Source organism: Anser brachyrhynchus (genome assembly GCF_964034855.1).
Source record: "Anser brachyrhynchus genome assembly, chromosome: Z".
Taxonomy (NCBI): Eukaryota; Metazoa; Chordata; class Aves; order Anseriformes; family Anatidae; genus Anser; species Anser brachyrhynchus.
The window spans coordinates 43,426,603-43,442,637 of record NC_137697.1 but is presented as its reverse complement, the minus strand read 5'-3'; the positions used below and the strand labels follow the sequence as shown (position 1 = coordinate 43,442,637).

The 16,035-nt window shown below is 37.2% G+C and overlaps 1 protein-coding gene across 2 annotated transcripts in view; it reads left to right on the top strand.

The window, feature by feature from the left end:
- Positions 1 to 16,035, top strand: part of ROR2 (receptor tyrosine kinase like orphan receptor 2) — a 151,189-nt gene that overhangs the window by 41,651 nt on the left and 93,503 nt on the right. The window contains exon 1 of one of the 2 annotated variants that reach the window (XM_080575102.1): positions 10,012 to 14,846. The exons of the other annotated variant lie outside the window; for it this stretch is intronic. Within the exon in view, the coding sequence (XP_080431228.1) occupies positions 14,666 to 14,846 (181 nt within the window). The 5' untranslated portion in view covers positions 10,012 to 14,665. Of the gene's footprint in view, positions 1 to 10,011; positions 14,847 to 16,035 lie in introns of those variants that run through there. 2 annotated transcript variants of the gene reach the window in all.

Sequence of the window (16,035 nt, the reverse complement as noted above, 5' to 3'; positions counted from 1 at the left end):
ACTTATCTGTCTCTTTGCTGATGAGAGTGTGATCACCAACCTGGCTTCAGCCCTTCCCCACCTCAGAGGGGCTACAGAAGCCAAAACAAATCAAGGCTGAGGGGTAGAGGTAGGGTACGATGTTAGAGCTGATGATAATTTACAACAGCATTGCTGCCTAACAACAGAGGTAACTTGGTGATAAAGGGCTTTAAGATTAGATAGAATTTGACTGAAGAATGTGAATTTTAAGGTGGAATTGGTTATGTTCTTATACTGGCATCATTCATTTACATCATAACTGCTGTAGAGAAAGTGCTTGCTAACCTTTTTAAACCTCACATTAGAATAACAGAAAGCTAAAAATGTAAGGGTAGAAAATTTAGAGGCAACAACAACACCCCCCCCCCTTCTACTTTTTCATAATGCATAGCCATTCTGCAGAGTTAATTTATTTACTACAAAGGGGATTACACTTGCACATTGTCTAGCAGAGGCCCTGTAATTTGGAACAAAAAATACATGACACTATTGGTTGTAAGCAGATAAAATGGCCAAATCAGTAATAGGTTCACCTTGTAGGAGGGAAAAGAATGTGTTGTTATTTAAGGGCTACCCACACCACAGAATAATTATTTTAGTATTTACTAAATGCTTGGGGCGGGCAGTGAGATAAGTACCCACTTTAGGGAGAGAGAAAAGTTGGGCTAAAAGCGACTACATTGGAACAGAGCAAAACGTAATGATGATTTCCGTGTAATGTTATTTCCCCACCACCAGTGAATAGTATCTTTTTCATGCTAAGCTTTTTCTTCATGGTAAATGAGGTCTGCATTGAAATTCTTTTACTGGGGTGAAATTTGAAGTGGATAGAGGGTGGGTATCTCATCATTGTAAGTGAATATTAAAAAGTTTTCTGGGGAGAAAAAGAAACAAAAAAAACCCTCCTTTCCTCAGATTTACTTACAGTTTGTGTTTAAATCTATATGTCTTAGAACGAATGTGCTTACATGAAGTGTTTTCAGATTGAGATCTATGCTGATTTTAGAAATTGTATTTTTTTCCAAAGAAAATTGTTAGAAAGTATTACAAAATGTGTGTCAGAAACTGAGAGAAATAATTTGTATAAAAATAGTGAATGGTAGGGGTCAGGTCATGTCCTCCCTGTTCTGCCTGTTCACCTTCCAGACAGTTGTGGAATATGCTGTTGTATAGCTGGACCACCCAACGATCAATTCAATGTGCAGAAGGCATGCTGTGAGAGCACAAAGAGCATATACATTTCTTTATGTTTGGATCACTTAGGAGAAGCTTCCTAAGGTTAAGCAGCAGCACAACAGATCTTTAGAGAAGGTTTATGTCAGGTTAATAATTTGGGGTGAAAATAACCTAAAGCTAATTTCTGCCCAGAAACACTGAAATGAGCTGATTTGTCTTCTGTTTCTTTGTCAATTGCTGATATATTTGGGTGTTAGTGTTGAACATTGTAAAGTATTAAACTAGATTGTGGAGGAATCTGAGCTGCAAAACAGATAGCTTTGGTAAAATGGTACTGGCATATTAAAGAGTGCTTCTGTTAACGGTGATACGATAGAATAGAATTTTACTCAGGTCCATTTTTTTTTTCTTTCTTTCTTTTTAAGAATAATGCTTGTATAATAACTGCAGAATTTATGCTATAGCCAAAACTAATATATTCAAGTTACTTAACATTTTTTGGGGGCGGAGGGAACCGCAGCAACAATATGACATTAATTAATGTAAGTGTAGGCTAACTATCTTTAGACATTAATCTTAGTTTAATTAAGTAACTAAATTAATGTTGTAAATTTATAATCACTTATATAGAAGAAAAAACATGCTTATTATATTTTTGCTTTACTATTGCTGCGTTATTTTGGTCAATCATTTATACTTGTTAGCAGAAAAAATCTCCTGCTTCATATTACAAATAAAATTATGTACTTCTATTCTTCCTGATCAAAGACTTAATGATGTTTTCATTTGTCTCCAGTGAATGCAAGAACAAACTTTAAGACTGAATATTATTCTGAATGTTAGGTTGTTTGCTTAAACCTGTTTTTCAGAAAATTCACCCATCTTTAAAAGATTTCCAGCCTCACCTCTTTGCAAAAATGAATGGAAAAAATGAAGTTCAGGAATTAACACGCCCACTTATCTCTTCTCCCTTCTCCCAGATTAAATCAGCCTTTGGACTGTGATCAGAATTTACTTTCATCTCTTGCCACTATGATTTTGGGCCTAATCTAGGCTCAGCGGGTGTCTAGAGGTGACAATTGCATATTAGTTTTTCTCTTTTAGGTAAGGAGTGGAAGATACAACAGTGTATTGCTTATTCGAAAAGACATCTCTTGACAGCAGCTCTTTAGTAGCTATTAAAGCCAAATTCAATCACGTTACATCATGAACAGCTTTAGAATAAGGTTATTATCTTCAAACATGAAAAGGATGAATTCCAGGTTCTTCTTGTTCGCTATTTTTTTTTTTCAAAGTGCATCATTGCAGAGGGATCTTGACAAGCTTGAGAGGTGGGCCCATGTGAACCTTATGAAGTTCAACAAGGCTGAGATCAAGGTCCTGCACCTGGGTCTGGGCAATCCCAAACACAAACACAGGCTGGGTGATGAGTGGTGAGAGAGTAGCCCAGTGGAAAAGGACTTGGGGAATTTTTGGTGGATGGAAAGTTCACCATGCAACATGTGCTTGCAGCCTAGAAAGCCAACTGTATCCTGGGCTGCATCAAATAAAGGTAGATGGCAGGTCCAAGGAGATTCTCCTGTGAGACCCCACCTGGAGTGTTACTGTGTTCAGCTGTGAGGCCACCAGCATAAGAAAGACATGGACCTTTTAGAGTGGGTCCAGAGGTGGGCCATGAGGACGATTGGAGTGCTGGGGACAGGCTGAGAGATTTCGGGTTGTTTACTGTGGAGAAGAGAAGGCTCTGGGGAGACCTTGTAGCGGTCTTCCAGTACCTGAAGGTGGTCTGCAAGAAAGCTGGAGAGTGACTCTTTATCAGGGAGTGTAGCAATAGGACCAGGGTTAACCATTTTAAACTAAAAAAGCAGAGGTTTAGTTAAGGAAGTAGTTCTTTACAATGAGGGAGGTGAGGCACTGGAACAGGTGCCCACAGAAGCTGTGGATGCCCCATCCCTGGAAGCGTTCAACATCGGGTTGGGTGGGACTTAGAGCAATCCAGTCTAGCGGAAGGTGACCCTTGGCAGGGTGGGGTGGAACTACATGGTCTTTAAGTTCCTTTCCAACCCAAAACATTCTATGTATCTGTGATTGTCTGCTGAGTCAACAATCAACGGTGAGAATAAGAAACTTTTGAATTTCTTATGTCCATTGGATGCAGGCTTAATCTGTACGACTGTTTTCCTCCAGGAAAAGGAAAAGGGTAGGGTACCTCTGATCTGCCAGTAACAAGGGGCCTTTGAATTAGCCTTAGCTTGTGGCTAGCTTCATCCTATCACTTCTTGTCTTCATTTTGTCTTTTTCTTTTCCAATGAGATTGTTGTTTTGTGCCTAGCAAATTATCCATCTCTCCTCTCCTTCCTCGTCCATCAATTGAGAGACAAATGTTGGTAGATACTGTCTATCGAGCTTGTACCTGGGAAGATGAAGATGGTGTAACAATGATTTAGGACTTTTATAGGGAAGAACTTTAAAAATATTTAGAACTGGAACTTAACCTTCTTTTAAGATGAAAAAAGTGTTAGATCCTTGCAGATATTTCAGCTGTGGAATAAAGACCAAAATGAAGCAATCAAGTTTTAAGGAAAAATTAAATATTAGTGTAGATAGGAGTTGATACCATTCAAGTTCATGTTCTAAAGCAGCACACGTATTTTAGACCATTCCTGAGAGATGTTTATTCTTCTCCTTAAAATCTCCAGTGAGTACATGGTGTGTTCCTTCAATAACCCACCCTCAAAATAAGAGAGGTTCTCCTGGTATCTAATCTAAATTCTCTTTGCTGCAAATTAAGCTGATTTCTTTTTTTCATGTAGTAGAAAAGATTGCACGTTCTCTGTCTTCTTTGTAACAACCACATATACATTGAATAAATGCTGACCTAGGTCTTAACATTTTAGGCTTAAACTTGATTGTGCAATTTTTCTCTGACTTGTGTTTCCTGTTGCTTTTGGATCTGTTCATTGATTATATTTTTTTCAGCGGTGACCAAAGATGGACAAAGACCTTGGCACTTATTCAACAGAATAATTATTTTCAGTCCTCACCAACATCTAGTAGAGCAAAATAATACACTGTTATCTCAGTATAATACACCTAGTAAAATTTGCCATTGTAGTATTTCCTTTTTTTTTGAGACTTAAGCACACGCAATCTATTGTCTGCAGCAGCAAGTTTTTCTGCAGTATTGCTGCTTGAGTATTCTTTCTCATTTTGTAGTACTGTATTTATTTATTTTTCTGCTTATCCTAAATTTCACATACGTTAGAAGTTTTTAAAGTTCTATCTATTTAAAGGGGTTTTGATGTTAAAACCTTCCTTTCGTTTGTGAATGTTGTTTTGGATTTGGAACCCTTTCCTCAGGACTCTCATGATCTTCCTGCCTGGGAGATACTAGCAGATCTGATACTCACACTTTAGTCTACCATTCAGGTTGCTAAATTAAAATATTTTTCAAAACAAAATTCAAGTCAGTAGACCTGTGAAATCCTACTGGAGCTTCTTTTCTGGTTTAACAGTGGAGAATGACCTTGTGGGCAGACAGTTTTTCAGTTACTTGTGAGTTCACCTAACAGGGATTGTTGGTGCAGTTTCCAGTTCCCTGTTTTGAAGAGAAGGTCAGAAGCTGTAGTCAGTCAGGATATGGTGTGTGACCGCTGTTCAGATGTCTCCCCAGTTCTGACAGTTGTGTAACCCTGCAGACGCACAGCTGCTGATCATGGAACCTTGTATGCACACGTGGACCTGCCTGGTGGACACACATCTATTGCTGAGGTGGGAACATGGACACTGCCCACACCTTATCAGTCCTTGAGAAAAAGGTATTGAGGGGTAGGCAGGGGGACAGATTAATTGTTTGGGTGTGGTGGTCTGGATGTGGCCAATGAGATGTAAATGGTTGGGCTTGTGTGATAGAAGTTGTTGTTAACTTATGTGTGTTGGCCATTCTAAGTTGACACTTGAAATACATTTCTGACGCCAAAGAGAGACTGACCTGGTTATAATATTTCCTATATTTCCCCCTCTTTTTTTCTCCTCTTCATGTTAGATTTCTCTCTTTCCCTTCCTCTGGGAATTTTCTTCTTGAAGATAATAACACTGATGTTTCTCCTCAGCCATTAATTTTGTCAGGTCCTGATTATGACTAGGTTAGTAACTCCAATTCATATAACATTTGCTTGCTCTTGACTACTATTTATGTAACATTTGATTGATCCATCTCTATTCAAGCTTATTTCTTGGTTAAAAACACAAGATACAATTAGTGAGTTTTTGAAAACAAGTTTGAGAAAAAAACTTTTGCCTTCTTTTCTTCTATTATTTGCTTTCTTTCCAGGATAAATATGGAAGTTACTTTTGAAATTTTCTTTAAATATATGATTTATAGAGAACGTGTTCTTACTGTCTTTTGCATCCATGCTGTATATAACTTGCTGTGTGCTTTGGCGTTTCTGATTTTACCCATATGTGTTTCTGTAATTCCTCTATACTATGACTAATCATTCATCACAGATCCATATTTATAAACTGTTTTTTTCCTTATGATTTTTTTTTTTTTTAATTTCCTTCTCATCTCTTGTGGATATCTCTGTGAGAGAACTCTTTTGTTTTTGATGCCTACTACTTACTTAAGGGAAAATCTTAATGTATTTCTCCCTCTAGATCTAGATCAGGTCTCCTCCCTGATCTAGATCAGGCCTGTAACAAGACACAATTGTCCTTCTTTTTTCCCATTTAGGATTTGGTCAGAGGCAATTAGTAAGTCTACTTCAGAGCTCTTCCTGGACTTCAGAGCATGTGTATGTATTCTTTATTTGCAGTGGAAGATCTCCTCTTTTTTTTTTTTTTTTAATCCCTGCTTGATTACATAAATAGGAACATTAGCACATTCTTTATACCTTTCTTTAACCATCCTTCTTTTAATCCATCCCTGCTGGATTTATCCTGTGTTTGTAATGTGGATTTGATGGTAATTTTGGTTGATTCTAAAGACTTTTAAGTTCTTCCTGTTTTATTTTCCTTACTCCTGACATTTGTGTGTAGACATCTCAGATGTTTGGCATATTGCCCTATATTCTCCTGTTGTCTCTTTTGGGACCCTCAGAAATCTTTGACTGAAAAGTATATTTTCCATGCTCAACTAGAGTCATTTCAAAGGAGGCCAGTTTCATAAAATTGCTAAGTGCTCTCTGCCAAAACTCAGGCACCCCGAGAGTATGTCTTGTTGATGATTCAAAAGTGGAGTCATGTAACATCATAAATTTAGAAAATACCAGCTACAGGTCTAGAGTGAACTCTAGTTATTTTATTTTTTTAATGCTATCTTAGTTTTCTGAAAAACAATTATGGTTTAAGAATCCAAAGTCACAGTTTGGCGGGAGTCAGCATGGAGGTAAAAGCTAGAGCTGTAATTGTAACTTATTTTTGTGATTACTGTCTTTTAAATTCCTACTGTCATTCAGATTATATAATTAGACTTCTATGAAAAGTTTTCCATAACCATTTTCTTATTAACAGTTTTCTGGGATATGAGTTTAAAAAAAAAAAGATTAAAAAAAAAATGTCCCTATCAAATGCAAAGTGTGACTTGTTTGCCAATGAAAACAAGCTAAGCCAGACAGCGCAAGTGTCCTAGCTTCCCTTCTGTGCAGGGGGGAATGTGTCTTGGGAATGAATAGTTAATTCACCTACTGTTTTCTGCTGACTCAAAGTCCTTCTTGTGGTTTGTTTGTTATGCAACACTGGATAGTAAAATTCATATTTTTGCCACTCTTTTTTTCCTCCCTTGATATACTCTTTGGAACAAGGGTATTTGGCATTGCAAGTAAGAGGTCTGGTATGTATGCTAGTAGGGATGGGTGGGAGAACGGAAGCCAGCAAGGGATGTGGTAGAAGTCCAAAAGTTTATCTACACGAAAATAATACTTCCAAAGGGCAGTTATCCTTTCTGCTCCTAATAGCAGACTTTAAGCTTTACTCATAGAGACAGATCTGTATGCAACCTGGAAATAATTACTTACATAGAAACATAAAAGGACTATATTTGTCCTTATTTAAAGAGAAAGAAATGGAAACTTTGTAATATTTATAGTAGTTCATGCCAAGTAGTGGGCTTGTCATCGGCATAAGTTTTTTTTTTTTCCTTCTTTTAAACAAGAAAGGATTTATGAAAACAGGGATTTAAAGATAAATATCTATGAAGAAGAGCTGTTTGAACATAATCTTTTTTTTTTTTTTTTTACCTTTACATTTGAATACAATTATGATAAATCCAGATTTTATGATTTTTTTTTTTGAGTGTGGCAGTTATTTTTTTTTGCATGGTACCTTCTTGGACCTTACTCCATTTTTCATGAGAGGTATTCTTTCTTCGTTTCAAGGTACATCTTCATATATACTAAGACAACTCAAGATGTTGGCATTGATTTTTCAGACCAATGAGGCTTATAGAAAGTCAGTTACGTGGTTTCCCTGTTCCTGCAAAACTTTCATGGGGATGATACATTCTGTATTTCTTCAAGTATTCAGGAAGACATTTTAAAATATGGCTGTAGGTGCCTTCTCTCAGACACCATCCTGTAGCACTTTGGAGCAAATCCTGGGATGCAAAAATTGCATCCAGAATTGTCTGCTGGGAGGCCTTGTGCAGCAGTTAGTGATACATTATTTTTCTTTTCTGTTCTGTTCTTTACATCTCTAGTGAAAAATGGCCCCATTTCTCTTCCTTGATCTCCAAGCTGGATCATTTTACTTCTTTTTAAGGCAGTTTTATGAGCAGTTTAGGGGATTTTACAAAGAGGAAATTAATGCAGAGTAATATAAACAATGTAATGAGAAAAATAAAAATGTGAATGAGAAGCTTTATTAAATGCACATAGCTGCAACGTGAAGTGAGTGTGTGGGGTGGACTGAGGCCTCAGTTTACAGAAAAGGCTCTTGGCTCTTGCAGCTCAATCTGGAAAGCTTGCTGTAAATATGCTATGCTTTGTGGTTCCTTGCTCAACCAGTGGCGCCAGGAATCAGTCCAAAGGGCGGGATTTTTGTTTCTTTCTTTATTTCTTTTTTTTTTTTTTTCTTTCCAGAAATTACTTCATATTTTATTACATTAAAGTTTTAAGTGCTATTGTTCCATGTTTGAGTCATTATGGGCTTTGAGGTATGTCTTGCTCTTTAGAAGTATGGATATCATCAGGATCCTGTACAGTGTGATTTTTCTGTATCTCTATTTTAATGTCTTTTTTGACTCTCTGCCCAGGATTTAGTTATTAGGTTTTCATCTATGTTAAAACAGAAGTTAATCTTGTTTTCATGTCAGAATGCACACAGACACCTCACCTTCTCTTTAGTTTTAGTGAAGTGCAGTTAGTTGTTGAGTGTGTAACAAAAATGGAGTGCTCTTTTTTATACACCTCTGTTGTTTGAGAACACCATCTTTGTGAATACTTCATTTGCTGAAGCAACTCATAGCTATGGTTTCTATAATTGAAGTCTCAAAATGGCATTGACAATATATCCACTTTATTCATTTTCATTTTTCTGTTTGAAAGATACTCTTCATGCCCGTATTTCACTTTTAAAATAAATTTATGAAGTAGTATTCCAGACTAAGTATATTTAAGAGACATCAAATAAAGCAGCTGGGAGCAAGCTCCCACCAAGCAGAAGATGAGTCTTCAAAAATCTGGCAGTAGAGCTGTGGAACTGGTTACCACAGGACATTAGGATCACTGAGATGTACTTTCAAGGGAAGATTTGGTCAAGGTCAAGGTAGAGAAATGCATTGAGGATTACTGAGCAAACAAGAGCTACATACACCTCAGGACCTTCCTGAGTCTGAAAACTGTTTGGAACTTGAAGACTATGAAAAGGAAGTGTCATAGCTGGTTTTGGCTGTTTTTGGAGATAAGATGCTGGGGTAAATTGTCCTTTGACTGGATACAGTGTGGCCAGTTATATATAAAATATATTTTCTCAAAGATGTGAAGTGGAATAAACTATATATCTATCTTGTTCTAATTCTTAATGTTACATTGTCATCAGAATTTCTGGAAGCTATTAAGCACAACAGAACCACCCAGGAAGTTCTTCAGCTGCAGATGGCTAAAAGGTGTGAGAATATACTGGAGACACCATCATAAATTCTCTCTAATGTTTTAATACTCTTTTCAAGGTAATGCTTGATTAGATGGATTGTTGGCATTTTCTGTCAGTGTACCTGAGCAGTGCCTGCCTCAGTGGTAACGTAATTGCATGTGTTTCTGGTGGCTTCAGCCATCAGACTTACTTACTGTCTTCAGCACAAGGCTTTGTGAGATTACTTTGTGATTGAAAAGCATCAAATATGTCTTAGGTTCTTATACAACAAAGAGCATGAGTGACAGGGGGAAAAAAGTGTTCTTTTCAACAGCCTGGATGCAAAATTAGATGGAATATATGCTTTCAGAGTGTTAGCACTTTATGCTTTTTCTTTTAAATTTTTCTGTCTTACTCATCAAACTTGACCCTTAATTTCACTTTTTGATGAAAAACATGATCTGCGTATGCAATTACTATCAGCTTTCCATGTGAAAAAAAGCTATAGTATTATCTAGTGATATTCTTTTTTGTAGCGGTAAATATTTTGTTCTTCACTGTAAATAATTAATTAATTTATTAACACTAACCATAACTGTTCATTCATGGGCTTGGAGGAGAAGAGCATTCTGGCAAAAAGAAAGATGACTTTGTATTCCTGCTGAAGATTGTTGGTTTGTCCACATCCCCCCCCCCCCTCCCCCCCCCAGCTTGAAAACCAACCTCACAAACTGCTTGTCTAGGGAACTAACATTTGTGGAAGGAAGAAGTGATGCTTCCCTGCCTTTTGCTTCTTTATTAGTCATTAAGAAGATCCCCAAAAAATCTTATTTTCTTGTTCATTTCTCTTCTTGTTTTTCACCAAAATTGCATTCATTTACTGCTTCATTTCCTTGTTCATTATCAAACACTCTCAAAAGTTGGTGTCAACTGAGAAAAATAATCTCGAGTAAGATTTCAGTCAAAGCCAAGATGCCAGATCCATCCTCACTGAAATGCAAAATATAATGTATGAGTGGTATTTACTTTGCAATACCTGCCGTGGCTCAGTGCTGAGAAAATAAGCAACATCTGAAGAGATGACTTGTCTGAAGAGACTAGTGTCTCTTAGGTCTAGATGGGACACCTATAAAAGCACCCTGTTTCTGTGTTTTTGTTAGATGGCTGTTGGTACATGTGTAGTGTAGAGGCTTCGCAGCACTCTACCTCCTCTGGCACTGGAGAGCTTTTTGCACCTGGAGCACCTTGAGATAATGCAGTGAAGTAACACTAGTTGAAGAGGCCACAGGTGCTCTGGGCTGCAGTAAATATCCTGTTCTTGTCCTTATTACTTAACAGGATCTGCCTGACGATATACAGAGGACAAGCAAGATAAGGACAATTTTCTGCCTCATCACTCAGTCAATGATTACTTGCTTTTGCCAGTTGCACTTTTTTGTTCTAGATATGTATATGTTTTGGTGAATCTCAAGGCAACACAAGTAGAACTAGCTAGTGAGAGCTAGAGTATGGTTCCTATACTCATCTCTCATACCATGATGAGTCTTATAGAGCGTCATTTCAGATGCTCTGATTTTGTCCCCCTTGAAAAATGTTAGCCTTGGTAGCAGTGCTGCTTTCAGTGTTGCTTTTCCTCTGTCTCTTTTTCTCGAGTATACAGAAAACTTCTTTTGCTAAAGGCCCTGTGTTCATACTCCTGCTTCTCATGTGTGTTGAATTATTGTGGTTTGTTGAATAGAAAAGGATTTGAATTGGTGATTTATTTATTTTTTGTAAAGTGATATGTTTAAAGCCTTAAAGTGACATTTATTTGTAACATTGAGTGAACTCAAATTCAGATATTTCTGTTTCTGTACATAAAATTGAATACTTGTAGAAATATCGGCTTAATTTAACATAGATGATAGGCTGACATGATGTCACTCTAATGAATCAAAATAGAAGACACTATACAACAGCTTCTCAAAAGACAGGTCTTCCTTGGACATGACAATGTATTATAGAACGTTAAATTATGAAATTACGTCAGTGCTGGAAAATGCCGAGGATCCCCTTTCTGGAAAAATCCAAGGCTAATGCAAGACACTAAACTAGAGACATCAGAGCTATGAGGTGTTTCAGAGTAATTGGCTGTTTAGATTTTCCTTGTGAAATTAATTAAGTCAATGTTAATGGGTGATCTATGAGTTCTCAGCTTGTATACTAATTGCTTCTCCAATTACATAGTTAATTCTTCAGATTATGGTGAAGTAAAAGTTACAGAAATCAAAGCAAGCTCTAAAGTGGCTTTAAGTATGATTCTGCCAAATGTGCTTATTTGAAAATGGACTTCTGTATTGAAAATCTGTATTCTCTTAAATACTATGTTATGCTTGGATTACATAGTATGTACAGACACATGCACACACTACAGTCCCCTGCCTACACACACCCCTGCACACACAGTCACCCCTATACTTCCCCACATGCACCCCCAGACTTATGTCTCCATATGACACCCCACTGCGCTGTACACACGCACACACACACATATTTCCTATATACCCCACTACCCACCTCCTCTCACAGACAAACACACGCCCCTGCACACACACACCTGTGCATTTCACACAGCTGCACACACACAACTAGCTACAGACAAACTCCATCAAGTACATCTGTATAAACCCACCATCTTTAATGTTTGATCCAGCTTTTACTTATTACCAGGTAGTCAATAAATGTTTGATGAGCAATATGGTTCAAAATCCATCTTCCAGCTTGGTTTTTAGGGATGACTGGAGGAAGAAGTCACACAGTATTTTTGTATCCTTCATCATTGCGAGGGGCTGGGATTGCATTCCTGCAAAGCACAGCCTCAGGTTATATGGGATAGAAGCACCCTGGCCAGCCCTGATGGCCATGGGCCGTGGAAGTGCTCCAGATGCCATCTGCATGAACTTGGCTAGGCTTTCTGATTTTTATATTGATCACTGTGCTGCATTGTTTCACAGCCAAATCTTTGACCACTCTCTGAACTTTTGAGATAAAATGTCCATAGAGCTGTGGGGAAAATCACAAGCACTTTTCTGTTAAGGTTTAAAACAGAAGCATACTTAAATCTTTGCTGATGGCCGGCTGCAATCAAGGATGATCATCACCACATAGAAACACTCAGACAACAATTTTACAATTTACATAGGAAAGTAAAGCACAGAGTACAGTGAATTTACCTATGTTAGCTGAGGTATTTCATTGTAAAATGTTAACATTTGCAATTAAATAAGGTGTTTTCTGGTACAGAAAAAAAAAATTACTTTTCTGGAGGACTGTGCAATTTAAAGGTTAAATATTTATGTTTTGAATGCAGGTCCAAAAATGTTTCCTGCTCCTTTACAGGTGCAAATGACAAATGGAGAACAGTGAGCTTTATCTGTTCTTGCTTTCTTTCAAAGCTAGGCAAAAGAATAAGTCCCTGCATTCTGAAAGGTCTTGAACATTGTTGTTTTATTCTCTTGGTCTCATGTATGACAAATATATTTTAGATGAGAAAGAACATTAGAATGCTTCTCTCATTCTTTATGGTGATGTTACAGAACACAATTGCTACACAAAGGTGGGAAGCCTGCAGCTCATGGTAGGCTGTGTTCCACTATTGTGCAAGGTGATGCTGTGCAATACCTGGTGAGTCTCCTGTTCATATCGTACAGCTCTGGACCACTGCTGAAACTGCAGTACCCCGGGGAATCACGACCTGATGCCAAGGATATGACAGAAAAGATGTAGCAGCTTTCACCTTAGCTTTAGTTATTGTGTTTCTTATTGTAGTTAGGGAGAAGGTGCACTCGCTTTCAAAGTACCTCAGGTGTGCTCACACCAATGAGCATCCATAGGGGGAAGAGGAAGGCAGATATTCTATTAAAAATTCTATGTTTATGTTCAAGGAAAAACAGTTTTTAAAAGAAAGGCTTTAATTCAAAAGGCATCCCTTCTTTGGTTTCTTCTGACCTGCTACGGGTATATTGAAAAACTTTTGCCATAGATGCCATTATTTCATTCTAGGTTGCTTGTGTTTTTGATTTTCATTGATACAGATGGAAATGATTGTTATAAATTTGGTTGAAACAGTTATTGTTAAGGTATGATAAATGACCTTTTTTACTGTTTGGTTATGAACTCCTTTATGATATAAGGATTTAAACATGTGTGCAAACTAACAGTACGAGTATTTATTGAGAGAATTTAGGTCCCACTCCTCCAACCAATTAATTCCCTTAGCTTTGCATTGTGAATGATAGGAGAAAAGGAGAAAGGATGTGCAGGAGAAAGGCCTCTTTAGGGAGGACGCACTGGAAGCTGTGATAAGCTATTTTTAGTAAGTTTTGATTTAAAAACGATTCTCACCTTCAGCTCCTGTCATGCTCTGCCACCACAACAAATTTTCTCCCCCCACACCTAAGAAAAGAATGTTTATTTTTTTTTATTATTTTATTTTTTTTAAAGTATGGTGTGACTCATATTTCAGCTGAATCCCTTGATTTTCTTTCCAAAAATAATTTTCTTGGTCCCAGATTATGATTTTTTTGATATTTTCTTAAAGAAAGAAAAAAATAGGAAGTGAGATTCTGAATGTGTATCTGTATTCTTTTCAGCTCTAGTTTGTTTGAAGCTAAAATATAGATTTACAGAGACTTCTTGTTAAATTTGTTGGTTCATTTTATGGAGACCTCAACATATATGGAATATCTGGCTCCGAGACCAGGAAATTCCAGAGTACAGACAGTAGGGAAAAGCTAAATAATTCAAATGCAAAATAAAATAAAATAAAATCATTTTTCTGTCTTACATACTTCCTGTGAGATCAAGAATCTTGAAGTAGTTAAAATGCTTTACACAGATACATAAATTCGCTGTTATTCAAGCAATCTAACATGATTATGAGCTAGTCTTGCATCGGTTTTCACTTTAAAATTGTGAAATGATATCTCATACAAGCATGACTCCCATGGAGAGTTTTGTATTTCCTTTTCTAGGCATCAGCCTGCAGTGAGTTAGTGTTACTGTAAAATCCTGCAGAAAGAATTCAGCTACTATAGTACAAACAATATGTTTGTGTAGGGGATGGGAAGGAATCCTCACCTGGTTTTGTCCACTAGTTTCACTGAGGAAGTTGCTCATCTGTTACGTCACCCAGGTCTTAAGAAATCTGGATCTGTAAGAAAAGCAAGGGTCATATTTCCTTTCAGTGCTGCTCTACAATGTGGGTTTCAGAGGCTTCTGTGATTTTGTCTGCTATGAACTTTTCTTGGACATTTCCCAATGCCAGAGAGTAGAACTAGGTCTCTGTGACTGGAGGGATTGTTGAGAATTTGTATCCTGAAGAGGTGCTCAGCTTTTAAGAATTTGGTGTAAAACCTTGATGAAGCCAATAGGTGTGCATCACCTCACTGGAAAACATGGAACATGTTTCTATGTCTTATGCTTCCCAAGTAAATTCACTGCCACAGGTGTCCTTCAAGCATATGAAAGAGCCAACAGGCATCATCAATGTATTTTATGCCCTGAAAGTGCCCAGCGTCACTGGATCCATGGTTCCACAGGTGAGGTTACTATGCTAAGACTTAACAAGAACTTAATTATCATCTTGATGATCTGTGCTCAAATGCGTGAACAATACCTTAGTAAATTCATTGACTGTTTTCTTCTTCCTGGCATTTTCTTTTTCTACTTTCATGGATTTCATTTGGGTTGCTTATACAGTAGCTGCTTTGAGTTATTCTTAGTAGCTGTTCCTCAACATTTTATGGCCTCTGTGACATAGGTGGTTTGTTTCTAGCAGATACTAAGTTAGTGGCTGAAATAGAGACCTGTGTATTATCAGAGTATTGCTTACACTGAGCATAAGTTTTTACCTTGCAAATATTTCTATACACACCTTAGGAATAGTTGTATACACATGAATATGAGAAATAATATCTGCTTTCATTAAATGATATACCTGGGAAAGCTGATCATCATTCAGCTGGAAGGAATATGCAAATGTGATGACTCCAATATGCTTTACAGGCATTAATGCATTTTATGTATTCTGTTATACAGGTTTATTTTCTTACAGAAATTGTTCCATCCACTACTGAGAAGTCCTTTAGGTAGACAGGTAGCAAAAGCCATATATGGTTGCTAGCTGCAGAAATCATAGCTGTAGAGATAGACATGTAGTTCTTGACTGATGCTGGGTTTAACTGCAGCAACCAGCAGGCTCTAACAATATAAGAAGTTTAGACTAAAAAGAGCTAATTCTGTAAGAACAGTTTGTTGCACTGACTCTGACAGTACTCAAGTTGCCTGTGAGTGGAGTGTGAGTAGATCTGGATCTGTGATGTCTACATTTTCAACACCTTCCCTAGTCACATTGAAGTCAATAGCACTTTAAATAAAAGCTGAAACTACAAATCCTTATATCTCCCAAACCTCTATTTAAATACTCTTGAAGATTTCACTTTTTTTTTAAATTAAATTGTTTAATAAATGTTTGAGGTTGCAATTATGTGTCTATTTTCTAAATATTTTATATACTAATGTTATTAGTATGGTTATCAAATCAGATCACTTCTTTCCCGGAACTGAGTTTCTGATATCTCTCCAGTCTAATCTGCCACCCTTTCCAGTAATCTTCAATAAGGCTCCATTTTTCCTTTTAAAGTCCTTGTGATTTCTCTTCTTAGCTCTCATTCTCTCTCCTTTTCTTCCATTTTCTTCTCTTCACGTTCTCTTCATCTTTGGATTTAA